This window comes from Stegodyphus dumicola, chromosome 6, assembly GCF_044657685.1.
Source record: "Stegodyphus dumicola isolate Sdum_Otavi_A_Nest chromosome 6, ASM4465768v1".
In the NCBI taxonomy this organism is placed as follows: Eukaryota; Metazoa; Arthropoda; class Arachnida; order Araneae; family Eresidae; genus Stegodyphus; species Stegodyphus dumicola.
The window spans coordinates 85,587,513-85,608,560 of NC_140773.1; the positions used below are offsets into that span (position 1 = coordinate 85,587,513).

Sequence of the window (21,048 nt, forward strand, 5' to 3'; positions counted from 1 at the left end):
AAATTTCATTCTGGCTTTAACATCTTGTTAGCCGACATTTAAAATACTCACTGTTAACTACCTGAGGCAACTTAAGTAGTCTATTCTATGTGTAGTCTCAGACTACATTACCTACATTTGAAATTTAACTTTATGTTAATTTAAATGCTCATAAGCCGCGGAAGTTTATTTGTCTCTCAAGCTGTGCCTTTTTTCATTTATTACCTGAATAAAAACGTTACTTTAACCTTCTTTAGGCTCAAAGATTTGTTTCAGATTAAGCAATAATTTTTCTATCATTCTAGTAGTATCTGCTCACACAAGCTTTTAGATAAAGAATAAATACTAAAAATCTGGTAAAGGCTTCTGGAGTTTATTGGGAAATAAAAGATACTGAATTGGTTTATTAATACAATTATAAATTAATCACAAAAATAAGTATCAAATAATGTAATCAGAAAGAAAGAGGGAAAAAAAAAAGAGTAAGAAAAAACTTATATTAAAATTTTCTGAAAGTGTTAAGTGAATTTACACTAATATGCTAAATAACTTATATGCTGTTACGCTAAAATAAATGTATTTATAAAACATATTACTGACATTATCAATCTTTATAAACGAGAAACTAACAAATCAATAATGCTGATCTTTATGCAAATCTTGTTACAAAAATATGCACTGAAAAAACCGAGATACAAATGCAAACTCAGTATGCAAATGTTTTTTAAAAGGTATGCAACTGATTAGAATTTAAGCTCCATTAATGCTGCAGTGCTCATAAAACATGCATGAGAAAGATGCATCATGTAAATTTCAAAGGCTAGCTATTTTTACTCATGGACAGTTTTAAGTGCAGTTCCTGCTTCGATGCCACACACTGCATAAAAATACCTTTGAGATATTTTGACTATTATAAATGATATTGACAGACAACATTATAGATCTATGAAATCAGCATTTTTTTTTTTTTTTGTTCAACTTCCACTACCAATTTATTCTTGTGCCAATATATTCTTCAACGTGTTTGAAAGAATTGTGTAATCAACAGAACAATCACCACCACATGAATGATACTGCTACCATCCATTCGAGGACATTTGCCAATCTCTAGTATCAACAGATATAAGTCAGAGAAAAATGGCTGAAGCTGGATTTAGGTCTTTCTATTAACAAAGCTTTCACTAACTTTCACTAACGCAGTCCAATCCTGCATCTATTGCTGAACGAAACACAGCCATAACACTTACAGTAATGAGCAGGGAGCTTTGTCTTAGAAGGGGCCATATCATGCCTTGCATCAATGTCGACACCATTTTCAGCCAAAGGCACTGCTTGTGCTGGCCACTTTTTCAACAATGTCAAGATTCAATAACCTTCCATAGCCATCTAGATTTAGACACATCATGAACAAAGAAAATATGGGACATGTTGGTAAGGCAACTGCAGTCTTTGCAGAACATCATTAAATTAATTAACAGCTATAAAATTTACAGCAATCCCACAGGCTTGACTACGCTGCTAATTTCCTAGTGCAATATTTTGTAGTTACCACTTCTTACCCAGCGCCCGGAGACAACTGAAGAATTTGTGCCCCTTTCTGTGTGCCAAGAATGGAAAACATTTTATTAAAATATTTTGTAGCATCAATTTGGCGCCACCTGGATGCTGCACCCGGGGACAGATGTCCCCCCTTGCCCCACCCTAGCTACGCCACAGTTCTTACCAATACATCTTTTATGCTACAAAATTAAATCATTGCATTGTTCTTTAATATATAATATTGAATACGCTGAGCCCAGTTTAAGCTGATCTTAATTTGTTAAAAAATGGATTTTCTATTTTATTCAAGACATTATAGTACATTTAATTAAAAAATATTCATAAAATAAAGTCATCCTTCTAGGTCTTTGATTAATCTTATCAACAATGAATTTTATAAAATAAATCAACCATTTACTTCACTTTGTCATTTTTTTCAGCCAGCCTGCTCTAGGATAAACTAACAGGAGATCTTTAAATCACTTTTATCATGATCTATATATTTAACATTTTAACTTTTGCAAAATTTTTAATCTAAAATTATTGAAACATCTTAATCCATGTTAATCAGTCTTACAAAATTTACATTAATAACTCATATAAATACATGCATACACTTGTTAATTTTGAAATAAATGCAATCATAATTGCAATAACCTCAAAAATGGAGAAATGATGTTCAAATCAGCACAGAGAGGATGGTTTGGTTTATTTGATTATAGCAAGGCACTCGAGGGCTATCTGCCCAAGTTAGAGGGATGCCTTTGTGAAAGACTTTCTAAGGTAAATCGGCTCATATACAAGTTGCACAATAAAAAAAACACAAAAACGACCATGCTGGCAGCCTGTTCATTGGGATTCGAACCTTGGACCAAACTACCAGTGTTCAGTGAATTTACCATTTGGCCAATGGTGGGCTGCACAAACAGGACACTCATTTAATATCTACAGAGTTATAATTTTTATATATGGTATTTAACTTAAAACTTTTCTGGGGTAATCTGTAATACTTTTTTCATTAAGTGAATATAATGCATAATTAAAATTACAGACTTGTTTTAATTTATCTTAGCATATAAATGTTATAAAAACTTTTTCATACATATGTGCACATGAAATTCCTCTTTAATAATTAATAAGCACATGATGTGTTTTAATCCTTTGCGGCACAGAGTTAACCTTTGAAACCACCTGTTAAGAAATTTTTTCCCAGTTGCGCAGTGGATTTACTGCAGGAACATGTTTTTAACACTCAAAAGAAACAACAGATGGTGGCAACAAACAGAGCCTTTTCTCTCTATCGATTTATATGTGGACAAATGTTGAACAAATGAAGGTAAAAAATTTCAATTTTTCTCACTAACTCCACAAAAAGTGCATGTAGTTACCCAGATTTAACTTATGAATTTTTTATTTAAATATACTTTTATTTGTAAAAACACCAACGAGAGAAAACAGTAAATTTTTAATTTTCTTTTTCATAATTTAACATGTAGTTTTCTACCAAAACCACTGCCGTCTTAAGAGCTAACACATTCCTATATATTAAGGTGTAATAAAAGACTTAAGGCTGTCAATCATAAGAAGTCTAATTATAATCGTGAAAGAATGTGTCCCTTCTCTCACCAAAAAAAGACTATACAGTAGTCCGATTGCAAGAAAAGGGGCAAAGTCCCTTGTGCTTAACAGTATTACGCATAACAAAATTGCCTCACATACCAGTAAAGAGCACATCAAGAAGATATGCCTTCTACAGCACAGGAGAGGAGCTACAAAGAACAAAAATTATATGAAGTATTTGTAAAGTACCATTCTGTAATTATAAGAAAGGCATCACATGCTTTCAAAAGTTTCATCATTTCTAAAGCTGTGAGAATATGTGAGTAATAACATATATTTTAAGTAATTTCTACATACTATTTTTGTTGAAAATATGAAGATGGCACGTTATAAATTTTACCTTTTTAGCATTTACTTTGTATATTTATACATTTAGAATAACATCATATGAAATCTTCTCCTGATGTAGATCAGAATATATAGTACAGTACAAGTCTGTAATTTGGACTCGTCCGGACTTCGGCTATTCCGGATTATAGATCATCAATTTAAATCTGGTAGGATGGCATGTAGAAATTATACAATTAAAAATATGAAACCGTAATTTATGAAATAGAGCAATTATTATCTAAAAGGTATAAAAAAAGCTTAATATTTATTTGTTTACTTTATTAAACATTTCTTTCAATGCGTGCATGCGTAAAGCATTCGCATTCTTTATGCACATGCGTAAAGTTTGTGGCTTTGAGGTCCGGATTATATCCCATTTCGGATAATGGACGTCCGGATTATGAACTTTGTACTGTATTATATTTTAAAATTATTAACTTTCATAAATTATACTTTTATTAATATTTGAAAACAAAAAAACCATGATTAATTATACTTATATGCATTATTTTGCTGTAAAAAATCAATGCCTAAAAATTTGCAGATTTCATGCTCTACCCACTTTCCTTCCATAGTGTGCAAGTTTTTTTGATACATTTCATATTTGTGAAGCTCAGTAATAACTATCAATTAATTTCATTAAATTCTGAAAAACTTTCAATGTGCCCCCTCAAAGGGTTAAAGAGTGAGAGTCTTATCAGTGAGAAAGAGGAAATCTGGCTTGATTATTTAGAATGAAAAATTCCCACAGATAATTAATTGAAAGTTTCCCTATCTGAGCCCTGACAGAAGCATAAAATTTATAATTTTACATGTGAATTTAACAACACTTACACAAAATATATTACTGAAAAAATGAGGAAAATGGTTAAACATTTCTTAGGTAAGTAAAAATATTATTTTTATCGAGTTATTTTAAATGTTTTATAAGAAAAAATAAATACCAAGACTAGTAACTTTAGAGATGAGATTTGTATTTATTACATTATATAACAACTAGGAAGTAAAACATTCTTTCAATGCTTAGAACAATCTATGAACACTATACACATACTTTTATGAAAATTCATTTTTTTTTAAAAAAACAATTTAACACAGAACATATAATATTTTCTTGTACAAACAGATCGAAATATCACATTTGTTTCTGATGCTATTTCCCAAAAAGAATTTAAGATAAAATCACAGACATTTTGCAATGCAAGGTGTTATGCATTCTATATTCCTTCTCAACATTAGTTTTTAAATTTCCAAACTCTACATTCTTTCCATTTCCAAGATTGCATTTGCATTTCAAACACCAATTCAAATTAAATTACAGAATTTTTATAATTATGAAGTCAAAATAAAACTGAGAACTGCAAAAAATACTAGAAAACATGATACATTACACAGTTGAAAATATACAAGAATTCAGATATTTTACATATATGAAATTTGGGAATTAAATATCAAAAGGCATAATATTGGGCAAAACATGCAAGAAATTTTATGATCAATAAAATGATTAACGGATAAAAAGTATCTTTTTTTTTTTTTTTTTTGGTTCTTGGATATCAATACAAAAGCACTGTACACGAGATTTCATCCCATGCAAAGACGAAGATTGAACAGACTGAAGTGTTAAGTATTGCAATCCCCTTTGATAATTAAGTACATGTTAAAGATAGCATACAAAAATGTTAAATTATAATTTTGTTTAGTAGGTCTGCAAATTCATGCAACAAACTACTCAAAAGAAAAACTGCAATAAAATAATTTTTTTCTTTTTTTTTAAATTCAGAATCAGACAGCTAACTAAAATGCAATTTTTTAACTGAATATATTTTAAATAAAGCAAAATAAAGAAAAATATCATAATGCTGAATATTGGCAATAGAATAATAACAAAAAATATATATTCTACAAAAAAATAGATTGTAATTTCAAAATATTTTAATTTTAAACTGTGCATTCTCTATTTTTATCAGGTACTATGTGTAAATTAAAAAATAAAAAATAAATATATGTATACATAAATATATTTCTGTCCTCAAAATTAACACCATAACTAAGCTCATTCAGTTTTAAGTTTTTACCAAATGTGCCCAAGATATTTTTTAAATCAATTCCTTCATATAATTAATAATATGTTTTGAACTATTTGCATAGATTCCTTCGTAAAATTATCAACATTAAAGGTACAATATTCGTAATTTTCATTAAAAAATATAATAAAAATACACGTTGCTTCAAATATGTTTAGGTGCACGAGTTTTATAATAATAACAAGATTATGTGCAAAGAAAAAAACAACACAGAAATATAACATTTTGCTTGTATTTAGTGCAGTCATTAGAAAAGTTAAAAACAAGTGCACACGTTAGATAAAGGAATAGAAAAACACTAGCACATAAATAGAAAAATACTTCCATTTCTTTGTTTAAAATCACATTTTGAAAAATAATATTCATCAAAACATTTCATTTACAACACATTTAAAAATAAATATCAATTATAAGTACAACTACCATATGTCCAAAATTTTTTTCATGTAATTTTTTCACTTTTAGAAACATCCAGTTTTAAAGCGCTAGTTGGCATAATTAAGTTATTCTTTGCTACATAATTCATGCTATAGAACTTTGAATTAGGAACAGCAATTTAAAATTTACTACATCATTGCAAGGGACATACAGCATTTGATAACCAGTTTTTCTTTGAAATATTAGTAAAACACTGCAGAATCATTTAACACAAAACTACAATATGTTAAAAAACTATACATTTTCAGCCCTTATATAAAATTGTTTAAAACATTAATTTTACATAAATTTAGATACAAGCTTAAATCTTTTAAGTTACTGTCCACATCTTACTTTAGTTGTAAATGTTTCTTATCTTACTTTAGTTGTTGTTGTTCATTTAAAGAATTCAGTGTTTGAGATTCATTCTTTAGGAGAAAATACTAAACAGCTGTAAAAAAATGATGTCCTAGCTAAATAACTTTTTGAGTGCAATATATCCTTTTTCAGAGAAAACCACACTTGAATTATCTTAATAAAGATTTAAATATCAACAGAGTGATATCACTATATATAACTTTTGGCTGTGAATTAGTTGTATGCAACAGTTATGAGAAACAGTCTATGGAAGAACCAAATGTTTTGACAGAAGAAAACACTTTCTGTTCAACAAAATTATCAAAAATAAATTATTCACAATATGCTTTATTTTTATGAGCTACAACCGCACTCATTTTATGAAAGAAAAAAAAAGGGGAGACCCTACTGACATAAAAATGCAAAATAAAGGAAAGACATGCCTATTTTATATAACTTCCTTAAAGGATTTAAAAAAGGACTGAGCAAAAAAAGAACAGATAAATATCATGTCTCAACACTTTCATCAGCCATAATCTATGCAATATTTGCAACTGCTAATTATGAAAACTCTCTTAAAATTAAATCCTTCCGTTACCTGACTTTATATGGACATATGAAATAAATTGAACATACTGTAAGCTAAATTTTCAAATTAAATGTTTATGCATAAATCAGATTTTTCCGTCTGTTTAATGGTGAGTAACAGGGGCAAGATATGGAAAATCCATGCAAAATACGTAAACTGGGATGATAATGACTCATATGAAGTACCTGTACTCAAAATATACTATACACAATGCTCATACTTAATTTCCAGAAAACCTACTTATCTTCAAACAAAACAGCATGCAATTCATACAAAAGTTAAAGTGTTAAAATATATTTATTTCAAAATAAAAAGGTAAATAAAGACGATATCATTTGCTATTATACTGAAAGCATTAGAAATGAACAATTAAAATTTACCTCAAAAGCTTTATACAGAGTTCAAAACTTCACCAATATATTTATAGAAAATTTAAACTTAAAAAAATAATGGCTATTTGATTTTATATTTTTTTCTGAAAGCAATGACAATACAAATTCAAGGGTTTAGTACACATGATTAGATCATAGGTCTATTCTGGGATTTTATGCAAGAGAAACATCATTTGCATTGCATATATGCATACAGCCCATAGTATACTCATGCATAATATTTATTGCTAATACAAAAGCATAAATAAAAATCTAAAAAATTTCTTCATAGTTCATATAAAAAGACAAAGAATAAAACATGCAACATGTATTCAGACAGTAAAGTAACAAGATACAATAAAAATTGCATAGGTTCCATATCAAAACATTAACTATGAAACTTTTTATTCATTCATTATTCTTTTTTTTTTTTTTTTTTCCATTTGTAAACTTAGCTATAGAACTCAAAGGATTGATAAGTTGTGTTTTGGAACAAATAGTTCTATTTTCCTCTCTCCTTAAGCCCAAACTATTACTCAGAACTAAACATGGGGGATTTTCTTAAATAATTTGTTCAGAGTTACAACATTTTTCTTGCATAACAGTATTTTAATTCCTTTCTTATAACCACTCTAGTGATACATATATCTTTTCTAGCTTTAAAATAAATTGCATATTTTATATTCCAAAATTATACACTTAATAGCAAAATACAATGATCGATAATTTAAGCTAGGCATACTTCCAGAAAACAAAATTATGAAAATAAAGTTACATGATCAAAATAATGTCTTTTAGGAAGAACAATTATATTTTAATATTACAGGAATGAAATAATTTATTCAGTAAATATAAATGTAATAATCAACATTCTTAAAATATTAAAAAAACAGATAAATCTATACAAAAAATTAACAAGATTTATATTATAACTTATTAAAAGGTTTACTTAATTTTGCTTTAATTCTAACATTAAAAAAAAGGAAGGTTATTAAAAAACTCAAAATTCTAATATTGGAAAGCACAAAGTTTCATAATACATTTCGTTGTATTTTATTCTTAGAATAGAATATGTAAGTCACATGTACTATAAAATTTTTTTATTCCAGTAATTAAAATACTTTCTTCACCGCTTCATTAATCAATTTAAGACTAAATGGTTATAGAATTTTTGCATATGATACTTTATATATTTTTTAATATGATGCATAAAAAAACTTTAAAACTCTTAACATAGTCAATATGTTCATAAACTGTTTGCCACTTACAATAAAAGATGACTAGTATGAGGTAAACAAAGCTGAAAATTTACATGAATATTCTTAAAATACTTATGCACACTAAATCTTACACACCAACATATATACTTTGTATGTGTTACTTGTTATCTTATGATGTAAGAAAAGAGGGGTTAAAATGACTACAATTTACTCAAATAGAATCTAATCGATCTCTTATAATTAATTTTAAATAACTGAAGCTTATAAATAAAAATATTAAAATTTGTCCTAAAAATAAAAACTACATTCAACTCCAGATTTACTGCGTAATATTTGGGAACAAAATCCTGGTTAACTTAAAATTACTGTGAATCCAAAGGCAGTTTTAAAAATGCACAGGAAAAAAAGAATAACCCATATTACAATTAAGAGAAAATTACTATTAACAATTTATCTGCACTTTTAATCTGAAGAAGGGTTTAGTTTATTTGGTTATGTAAATTATATCAGTATTCAAAACAAAATGAACACATGGCACGTAATTGTTGAATTTGTGAAGAATGAGAAATCTAACTTATAAATGGCATTTAAGAATACTATTTACTAGTAATTTAGAAATTTTTCCATTGAACTGCAAGAAAAAAAAAAAAAAAAAAAAAAAAAAAACCTGCCCCACAATGAATTGAGAACTGACTGTGATATTAGAATAACTCCATGAAAGCTAATGCTTCTAATATAGAACTGCAAGAGCAAATTTTATGCACAAGTCTTCAGATATTATTTCTCTTCCACAAAATAAAATGAAAACTGTTTGAAATTCACTAAACAGTAAACATACAAGTTTGAGTACACTCAACTTCCATTTTTGTATTTAGTACTCGATGGGATGAAAGTTGTCACCCTATAGTAGTTATGAAACTTCTACCAAGTGAATTCTAGGAAACAACATTTCTGCTTCAAAATAATGTGTTTTCCTAACTATTCAAATAGATTCCATTTTAAATAAAATCTAGCAGTTACCTAAAATGATGACACTATAATGTAACTTCTATGATGCTTAAACCAGCGGTTCTCAACCTTTTAACTAACGTGTACCATCTAAGCAAAAATTGAAAACTTTTAGTACCACCACTACAAAGTACTACTACCACCACCACTCTTGAACAAAGATCAGATTGCATAAATTTACAAGTGTTAGAGAAAAAACTCAATCAGGATGTTGGGGGTTTTAATTTTTGAATTTAATAGTTAAAAATACTTTGTTTCTTTGCATACCACCTATTTTTCTTTTGCATACCACTGGTTGAGAACCCCTGGCTTAAACCATTATTTTCCGAACATCCTTCACAAAAGAAAAAACGTAAAAGAAAGAAAAAAATTCCACAATATAAAAATGGTGAAAATGCATTCAGAAATTGTCAAATATGTTTTAGTCAAAAGCTTCAAATTTTATATATACTTTCAAAAGTGAACATAGAGCTTTCAATTTGAAATGAACTAATACTACACAAAAATACTGTTTCACAATAAATAATGTATAATATTTTATAACAAAACTATGGCAAATTAAACTTTATTAGACAGCAAAATTCAACTATAGATTGGCATCATTTTTAAAAAAATTCTACACAAATAAATACCTATTCATGAAGCTTCTGTATTAGAATAAAATAAAATTCAGCCTCAGACTAGTTATAACTTAGATAAAAGCAATATGCGTTTCCAGAGACACTGATATTAGTTTTGCTTATAGAATAAATAATATATAGCAAACAAACAGGAAAAAAGCCTTAATTAGTAAGGAAGGCTTGCTTCATTTCAAGTGAGGAATGAGTACATACACATAAAAGCTTATCAATATCATGAAGCTCACAGATAGAAGATCTTTTCCAAAAAGTTATAACACAAACATGAGAGAACCAGATTTGAAATATTTGGGAGGGGACTAGTTATTATCAATTAACTATTAATGATACTTGTTCCTTGAATAGATTGAAACAAGAATTATTAATTCATAAAATTTTATATTTACTTTAAAAGTACTTCCCCCCTAAAGAACAATACATGGTATATCACCTTATCATGACAGCTTTAAAAAAAAAAAAAAAAAAAAAAAAAAAAAGGCTTGGTATTATTAAATACTGACTACACAAAAAGAAAAATCTAAGAATGTTTAGAGATTATATGAACATATTATGACATTTAATTACAATACCAAATCCAAATTCTTTCCCATCAATAAACAATACTTTATTAAAAATGTCTACTCTTATACAGTGTTTAAGATAGCAGCTAAAATAACTAAAATGAAGAGAATTAGCAGAAAAAATTAATTAAAAATAATTACATTTATTTTGACATCCATAATAAATGTTTATTCTGACATCAATAATGCTTCAAAATATTATGCATCACTAAGAAAATAACTCAAAAGTTTGATTAGCATGTACTTTTACATGCACAAATTTCATACACTATGGGAAGGGATGGATGTAAGGGAAGATGAGGAAAGAACTTAGAACTCAAAATTCCTCAAAGCACAATTTTTTTTTTCAAAATATTTTCTCCCCGATATGCACTTTTAGTGTAGCAAACAATAAGCGAATGAGTGCAATGCAACTTATATATTTAGAAAAAGCTTCAATATTCTTGAAGATGAAGCTTTAGATCACAGCTCAATTTTATATGACTACCATTTGTAATCAAATCAGTACACTCATTCACATAGAATAAAGAAATACAGCTTCAAATTCTAATAATGTTATTTTATATTATAAGATATTCTACCAGAGAGTGATTACAACGTTCAAATAAAATCCAAATATTGACTTTCTTCTTCCTTTTTTTTTAATGTGGCATAATCTCAGATTTTGCTTGTTAATAACACTCTCACTACCCTAATTCTGCAAAGACTAGTGTGTTGCACTAAACTATTCTTAAATTAAAAAGCAGTGTAAGAATAAATAAAGAAAAACTGCAATCTGAAAACTTTGGATTAAGTCTAAAATTTTGAAGAATTTTAACATTAAAGTTTCAAAAGATTAACAAAATTCTTTTTTAACTTTAGAAATTTTAAAAAATTAAACAAAAATTACAGTCTGGTATTGATATGCAAATTTTTATTTAATACCTGAAGCAATCTGCAATTACACAGCTACAACTGGCCTATTAAAGAACTAATCTCCCCAGAAATTAAAGACATAGGACAAAAATCGTCATTTCTAAAATGAGCAGTTCATAAAAGCAATGGAAAAAAAAAAAAATGCTATAATGTTTCAATGTAAATTAATGCAAGATGGAGACCTATGCACTTGTTTAATCAAAAGAATTATTTAAGATATAGTTATGCATTTATTCCACTCAACTGCTTCAGCATAAAGACTATAATAAATATTTCTTGCAAAGGGAAATGCTTATTGGCAAATAAAAAAAAAAAAAAAATCCACACAAAGAAAACAATTGTATGCCTTAAAGGGTTTTTTTAAGGTGTTGATAAAAACTTTGATATTGTTTACATGTATTTTTTAAAAATATTTGTAACATACTAAAACAGATGTGAAAAACTAAAGCATAAAAATTCATTGTGAATAAAATGTGAAATAAAATCACAAACAGTGATTTAACATACAAAAGAATTCAGAGGGAAAAGAATTATGCAAAAGAATAACTTCTTTAATCACACTATAAAAAAATTATTTATATCACGGAAAGCAGGACAGTTTACACTCATGGTTATCCTATTTGGCAACAATCACTCTTTTTGGCAATTAAAAAAATACATAAGCTGGCGTTAGTAGAAAAGTACCAGATCTAAGTTCAAAACTTTTCATTATATTAAATATGAAAAAGTGTGAATGATGATATTAAAACATAATGAAAACTGGCCTCTGGAACTATGAAACAAAACAAATTGTATAAACTGGCCTCAAATCTAAATTACTTGTGGTTGGGGGAGGAACTGGCCCTTTGACACATAATATTGATATTTTCCTCATATATTATTAGATAGTAAAAAAAAGTCTTTTTAATGTTCAATGAATTAAGAATTAATACACTTTTATTGCAAACTCATCTGCAATACAAAACAAAAGACAAAAATTGTTGTTATAGTACTTAATATAAAAGTATAATTACAGAGAGTCCTAATTCAGAGATGGGGTATACATGTGAGGTTTAATAGAGAATTAAATTCAATGTATCAAAGATTAACTTATCTTGTTCTTTAACTATGCTGTTTTTATTTGATACACAATGAAAACATAATTGACAATTTTTTGTGCCATTTACTTTAAAGCAGCCTCTTACTTGTGCTGCACTACTTCACATAAACAAAAGCCTTTACAAATTCAAAAGTATAATATATGTATTTCTGAAAAACTTTAAAAAATTAATTTATTCCCGTTCCAAAAAATATTCATACACTTTTAATATCCCTCTCTATAAAGTCATATATATAACAAGGCATGCTTATTAATTAAAAAAATGAGAACAAAAAACAACCTGTAATTTGATCTGCAAATTCATTTTACTTTCAGTACCGAAAGACAACTTTTCTGAAAGAATCATGTTTCGATCATAACTTACTGTTTTTAAATTTACATAAATTTTAAAAGTATAATTAGGAGTTCATACTAAATTGCATATCTTCACTTCATTGGTAATTTGTTACTAAAAAGTTCAATAGGTGATAAACTATTTGCAACTCATTATCTACTAGCATTTAAATTCACATAATGGATTGTCTAATATAACAACTTTTTTTCCCTAAAAAAGCATGATAATTCATCACTTACCCCTTAAATTTTACATTAAAAGAATATATATTTACTCAGTTACATCTTAAGATACAATTGGCATTTACATTGTTCAATTAGCTTTCTCACTAAGCACCTTTTTATCAAGCTAAAAAGTATGAAACAAGCTCATATAACAAGGCCTTTTTTCCCTAAAAAAACACCTTCAGAAGCGCAGGGTTCCCTCACAATGTGAGGATGTTGCAAATTTAAGCCAATACTATAACAAAAACACAGTTTGAATTCAATGATCAAATTGTGCTGTAATAAGATGTATTAACCATGACAGGTTTATATGACAGACTTTGTAGAGTCAGACCAACTGCTATAAATAACATGCCTACATTACCTCATCATATGTAAAGCAACTGGATCTAAGGCAAATTATTTAATCACACTTCGGTAATTATCACCTAGAATGATACTCATGCAAGATTTACAATGAATAATAAAACTATAAACTTTGCTTAATATGGCACAGAGATGACAACCTTAGACTTTTTTGGCATAACTTTTTCTATATTTTAAAATTCACAATCCATGTACATATTTTAATAATGAAAATAATCTCATACTGGGATTTAGACACATACATGGAATTTATTCAGAAAGATTTTCAACTCTTAAACTTTTGAAAACACATAATTTTTGCAATGTTCATTTGGAATCCTAAAATTAATTAATTCTTAATATGCTCAATCACAAAACAGAAATTTACTGAATTAAAGTTATTGAATAAATCTCATTATTTTTACTGATAATAGAACCTATTGAAAAAATCTTATTCTTTCATTGTAATTATTTCAGCATTACTAAAAAATGGTGTATTTAAAATAGTTTAAAGAGATATTCAAGCTGCTCTCAGTCTTGCTAGGCACAATTCAGCCATATTATTGCCATTAACATCTCACAAAAATAGAATTTAAAGTTTTTACAGTTGTTATACGCATGCAATATTGCTACATACCAATTATTTAAAATGCCTCAAAGAAAACTTATAATGATAATGACTGCCTTGTAACCTTAAGTCACACAAAGAGAATATTATCTTAGCACTATTCTTTATCATTCCTACATAAGATTTACAATTGCACTGGAAGATTATCCCTATTGCAGTGGCAGACAGATTATAATTTTCAATAAATAAAAAATAGAACTTTATAAAAAGTTCATTTCTATAATTTTTCCTCATGCATAAAAATAGATCAAAATTATGGCTTCTGTCAAAGAAAATAACAAAGAAATTAAATTCATTATTTCACTTATATTCATAACTAGATGAAATTTAAATATTCAGATACTATTATACCAAAATGTGTCATTCATTTACTTATTGCTTATCAAAGTTCACTGGTATATTTTACGATAAATAAAAACAAAATTACATTAAATAAAAACATGGATTTAATATTAAACAAATAAGTCTGGGATAGAATTTCAACATTAATTTTTCACACAATAAAGCCAATTTAGTGAAAAATTACTAATTGGGCATTATTGCTTTTATAAAGCATTTAACTGTTAATTTATACAGAAACCTGTTTAAGAGAATTGCATATTTTTAAAACAATATCTAAACAAGTTTGCACCAGTATCCGTAAAACATTAGAAGTTGCCTTTTGAAGATTTTTTTTTTAACTTCATAAATCAGCTTGCATATATTTCTGTCTTAAATAGATTTAACCCATAACTAGTCATATTTATATATAACTAATTATATTTAATGCATTATTATCCTGAGATAGCTATCCACAGATAAGTTTACAATAAATTTTAACTATGAGTATGTGTGCCAGTATGTAAACTGACACATAAAATGTTATCTTTTCATAAATTTATATAATTAAAACATTCACACATCAGCAATTAATATGTCTTTTCAATGGAGGACTTTTCACTAATTTGGATGTTTTAGTTATTCTAAAATATACCACCATTCATCAATCCTGTTGTTAGAGGAGTACAGACATGTTAAATTTTCTTTTTATTTGCAAACATAATCTAATCCAGACAACTCTGTTTTCTTAGCTCTCGTAAATTACAATATTTATGAGGAAGGCATGCTTTCAAAATACAAAATTTTGATCTCTAGAACAGAAACAATGTAGAGTTTGGAAACAGGCTTACCGGCGCATGACTGAGTTTAAAGACTGTGGCTGTAAGTTACCACTTATATGGTAGCTGTACGTAGTATACATAGCATTCTGCGGCCTATTTGGTTGCAGTGTTTCTTGGTATGGAGGTTGACCATGCATATTTACATTCACCATTCCCATCTGAACTGCAGCAGAAGGTGGTAACTGCGCTTGATTAATGAAACTAGCATTAGTTATATAACCGGTATTTAACATAGCTGCCGCAGATGGAGCTTGCTGTATACGATAGCCAACACCATTTATAGTCTGGTAACTAGCCACAAGATTAGGACTAAGAGCAACATTGGGGTTCCTTTGCATTTGCCGATGATGGAAATGGTATTTACTGTAACTATGAGAACTTGACTGCATGGGTATTTGCGGTTGTAGGCTAGTCATAGCTGGAGTCAAAGAGCGTTGCATTTGAGGTGGGGGTGTCATATTCACTTGAGGAGATGGAGGTGTCATATTTGGAGGCGGAGTCATGGTATTACATGGTGGATTCGGCACAATATCCATGATTCCATTAGTCAGCTGCTGCAGTTTTGCAAGGCTACAACTGGTACCAATTTGAGAGGGCGTATTAGGTGTTGGAGTAGGTGTTGGTGTGTACGTATAACTAGGAGACTGAATATGGAAATTTGGAGTAACAGAGGAAACAGGGCAGGAACTAGGAGCTATACTTGGGGAAACACCAACATGTGTTAATCTTTGCATAGCTCCAGAAATAGTACCAGTAGGATGATTTGCCACTGAAAAATTTTGTGGTGTCTGTTGTAGCTGATGATGATTTTGCATAGAAGCTGCAGCAAATGCAGCGGCTGACTGTGGTTGTATTACTGTTGCAACAGGAACTCCAACCATGTAAGACCCAGCAACTGGGCCTCCACCAGCAGTTGCATTGCTACAAGGAACACTCATATTCATAGCATTCATATATCCATTATTTGTGTTTGGAGCAGGACCAACAAACAAAGCATTTACTGCAGTAGCATTTACACTAACCATACTTGATTGCATTAAGCTAGACACAGGGCCCGCAGGAGGTATATTAGCAATTCTCTGGGTGATAGCTGCAGTATGCTGTCTTTTACGATTAGAAACATTGATGCAGTGACCAGGAGGATTAGAGTGATGTGCTTGTGCCTGCGCTTGGACAACAGCTGCTTGAGCAGCAGCAGCTGCAGCTATCATTTCTCTTCGGGAAGGATTAGAACAAGTTTCTGAAATGGAAACATTGGCACAATATGAAGGAGTATTATTCAGCTGAGCACAGTCTGGGTAAGACTGTGGTGTAGATGAACGAGCTTCTACAGAGTTCTGAGCAATTTCACTGCTACAAACAGATGTTGGGGATTCAAGTCCTAATTGGCAAACATCTATTTCGACTGAATTATAGCCACTGTTTGTTGAAGAATCAGGAGTATATACACCCATGTTAGACATCTCTTGAGGGGTGGGTGTATGCTTAGATACAATTGTTCCAACAGGTGTTGAAGGACTGGACAGCTGAGAAGTCTGAGAAAGTGGCTGAGACACTTGAGGAAGATCAACTATAATATCAGGTTGTTCAATGATATCTTGAGAAAATGTTTCATTATTAGATTGCTGTACATCATCTTTGTGCTGATCAGTATAGCCACATTCTTGAATGCTTTTATTTATTTCAGTTACTGAAACATCATCTACAATTTGACAGTCAGCATTGTTTACTGATTCTATTTCTTGTACACTTCTACATTCATGCTGAGAATGATAAGGACTTAGATGTTGGTAAGTTCTAGAATGATCTGACTCAGGTGTTTGTGGTGTTAATGGCATGTCTATGTTAGATCTATGTTCCATTTGTTCATTGATAACTTCAACAGCTTCTCTAACTTCATTCTCTTCATCTTCATTTTTAAGCTCACTAGGTATTGATATTCTTTCTGTATCAGCAACACCTGAAGATTCTGGCACATGAAGAGAATCCATATCCATTTCATCAGGTTGATCATGAAAGACAATACTTACATTACAATCAAGGTTTTTCTGACATTTAATATTTTCATGCTCTTCAGTTGGCAAAATGACAGATTCAGATGTTTTGTTTTCAGCAAGAATAAGATGTTCCAATTCTTGTTTCTTCTCTGGCTCTTTTTCTTCCAAAATACAAATTGCATCATCATACGAAGCTTCCTTTTCAACTTCATCTTCTACAATATTTATAATCGGAGCTATAGCTCTATCTACAGCTTCAGAATCTGCTACATCTGATTCTATCGTATTCATTGTTATGCTGTCATCTTCATCCCTACTAACAGCTTTAAAGTCATTTGGAATATTATCTTCTTTTGGATTTAATACATTTCCTTGCTCTTGTTCAGAAACTCCTTGTGAGCCATTTGTTTCCTCTAGCGTTTTCACATCTTCAGAAATATTAAAATCTGCTTCAGGTACTATCTTTTCTAGTTCTACAACTGTTACTTCTTCGGCTGCAGTGCTCTGAAAAGGAAGGGGGAGAATTAAGAGAGCAATTTATGAAATTCACGCAAATAATTCTACTAAAAATAATTACAATTGAGAAAAAAGTATACAATAATGCAATATAAAATATATCATAAAAAGAGATTAATGAATAAAAATGCTAAAAAATAGCTATTTACACTATATATAAGAAAATTTAGATTACTTGTTATTAAATTCCTTTGAAGTGAGATGGTGCTGCCATTGCTACTGTTAATGAAAGAATGTTTTATTTTTGCTTCTAATGGCAAAGCAGAATGTATGTGGTTGCCTGAGTGTCTTCCACAAATAAGAGAAAAATTATGAAACGTAAACTAGTTTACATTAGTTACGAGTTACAGTTCATTTTAGTAGTTAGCTGGGCCATTCCGAGTGGTACAATACAAACCAGAGCAAAATCGGCTCAGTAAATAAACTAGTTGTAGAACATGCAAATTTGAAATTTTGTTTCTGGAGAATTTATGGATTACAGCCAGATGCCGAAAGAAAGGGGTATGTAACCCTTGCATTAACTGTTGCACTTAGTAAATTCCGAATTAAATTTGTTTGGCAATTTATTATTGATAAGTATAAAAAAATGGCTATGAAATTGAAAGACCTTCTCACTAAAAAGAGAACTCAAAAAATTATCTTGCTGCAAAAGAAACTTTTTGAACCAGATTTAAGTGTTAGTGACTTAGAATTGTTAAAAACTAAATTTAACAATTTGCAAAATGAGTTTGATAATATTTTTGATTCCATTATTAATTTAAGTACTGAAGAAAATATCGAAAAAATCTTTACTGAGGAAGATGAAATCAATAGTAGTCTTATTGATGCAGAATTTGAAATAAATAATAGATTGTCGAAAACTGTTAAAGAGACTAAATTGGAAAGTACTGTAATTTCTGAAAATTCTGTTGTGCATTTACCTAAGATTTTGTTGCCCACATTTTGAGAAGAAATGCATTCTTGGCTTTCCTTAGCATAAGGATATTTTTAAAGTATTGATCAGAACCCAAATTTATAAAATGCTATGAAATTGCAATATTTAAAATCAGCACTGAAATGAGATGCCTTTAGAATAACCCAAACGATAGCTATAACAGATTCTAAGTTAGTATGGTCTCTCCTTGAGGAAAAATACTTATGCCTAGAGAACAAGTGTATGCACATCTCAAAAGATTTATGAGCATTCCTGTTATTCAAAATGAGTCAGCTTCTGCGATTCTAATTTAATTGATGTTTACAAGTGAAGTTGCAAGATCATTAGAATGTCTAGAACAAAAGTTAGATGGCATTTCATCTATTATATTTGCCTTTTTCTCTTAGCCAGAAACTTGACCAGAATACTAAGTTATGAAGGGAAAGAAATTTAAAGAAAGGAAAAATACCATATATATCACAGATTTACTAGAATTTCTAAAAGATCACTAGAGGACATTGAACGCTTCTAAAACTTCAGTAATGTCTACACAAAGTCAACCAAAGGTTTCTTCAATGGTTTCATATGTGACCAGAAAGCATGTATGTAGTTGTAACTGTGTAGTGCAGAACATAAATTATTCAAATGTCCTAAATTTCAAAAATTCAGCTTGGATTTGAGTATGTCATAAAGCCCAATTTATCTTTCTGCTGTTTTAGAAATCATGGAGAGAAAACCTGCCCTTCAAATTATTCTTGTCAGCTATGCTGAGAAAAGCACAATTTGTTACTATCTTATAAGTGAGAAAACATTTCAATTTCACAAAACAGTTGTGAAATCGTCTCTCCGCCAGATCAACGAATTGGCAATGGAAGTATGATCCATTTTTGCTCATCAGAATTAGCTGAAATGCTTCATTTGCAAAAGAAAAATGTAAACATATCAGTAGGATGTTTATCAGGGATTTAAAAAATTGTGAAATCAAAAATGAGTGCTGTTACTTTTCGTACAGTCGTATAATAGATTTTTTTCATAAAAAATTGTGAAATCAAAAATGAGTGCTGTTATTTTTCGTATAGTTGTAGACTAGTTTTTTTTTTTTTTTTTTTTGTAATTCCAAAGATTACTCATTTGATGCCTTCCCGACAAATTGATTTCTGCAATATTGAGATTCCACAAAGAGTTATGTTAGCTGATCCAAAACACAAACCAGGTAAAATTCAATTACTTCTCGGATCTGAAATAATTTTCGATTTGATAGGATCTGGCCAAATTTATGTATCCAATACAAATTTACTGTTTCAAAACTCAGCATTTGGGTATTTGATGAGTGGAAGCATTGAAGATCTGCCACATGAGAAACAATTAATGCATTGTAAATTCATTTACGAAAATACTGAGACACAGTTGAAAAAGTTTTTTGATTTGGAATCAGATGGTAGTACAGACAATCCCAATTCTTACGATGAAGATAAAACAATAGAGATATTCAATAAAACTGTTAGTTTCAAAGATGGCCGTTGCCCTAGAAGAAAAATTGGAAACATTTAATCAATAATTATTTGCCACAGAACAAAGAATAAAGATTCTGATGAGAAAAATGCAGCATGGTAATGCATAATACTTAAAACACAGAGAAAACTTTAAATAAGTATCTAAATCAAGGGATAATATAGTATTGTTAATACGAAGCCAGTAAACAAGCCAGTCTTGTATATGCTGCATCAGCCGGTTTATAGAGAAGAAAGAATTATTACAAAAATGCGCATTATATTTTACGCAAGCTCATATGAAATTGGTAGTTTGTTCCTGAATGATTGTTTGTGGCCTAGTATTAATTTGAATAAAAAATTATTTTCACTTGCTGATATATTTCAGACTTGATAGAATTGCAATCTTAGGCGATACAGAAAAGGCAATTTTACAGATTGTTTTAGCTGAGAAAGAGCGAGATGCATTCAGATTTTTATTTTTTAGGAATAGTAACACCTATGCAGAATACTGATGATGAATAGATTTAAGCATGCACTCTTTGGTATTAGTTCCAGTCCCTTTTTGTTGGTGGCAACTATAAAGCTGCATATCCAAATGTAGAAAACATGTGTATCCTGATACCTTTCAAATTCTTGATACATGTATGTATGTTGATGATCTTGTTACAGGAACAGATGATGCATACGGAGCCTTAAAAATTTCAAGTGA

General features: G+C 29.4%; 1 protein-coding gene across 4 annotated transcripts in view; it reads right to left on the reverse strand.

Annotated features, from left to right (window-relative positions):
- Positions 1 to 4,425: 4,425 nt before the first annotated feature.
- The window catches only part of LOC118198196 (uncharacterized), a 156,030-nt gene continuing 139,407 nt past the window's right edge, over positions 4,426 to 21,048 (reverse strand). For all 4 annotated transcript variants that reach the window (XM_085818631.1, XM_085818630.1, XM_085818629.1 and 1 more), the window contains one exon: positions 4,426 to 17,921. In XM_085818631.1, coding sequence (XP_085674757.1) covers positions 15,426 to 17,921 — 2,496 coding nt within the window. In that variant the 3' untranslated portion in view covers positions 4,426 to 15,425. The remainder of the gene's footprint in view (positions 17,922 to 21,048) is intronic.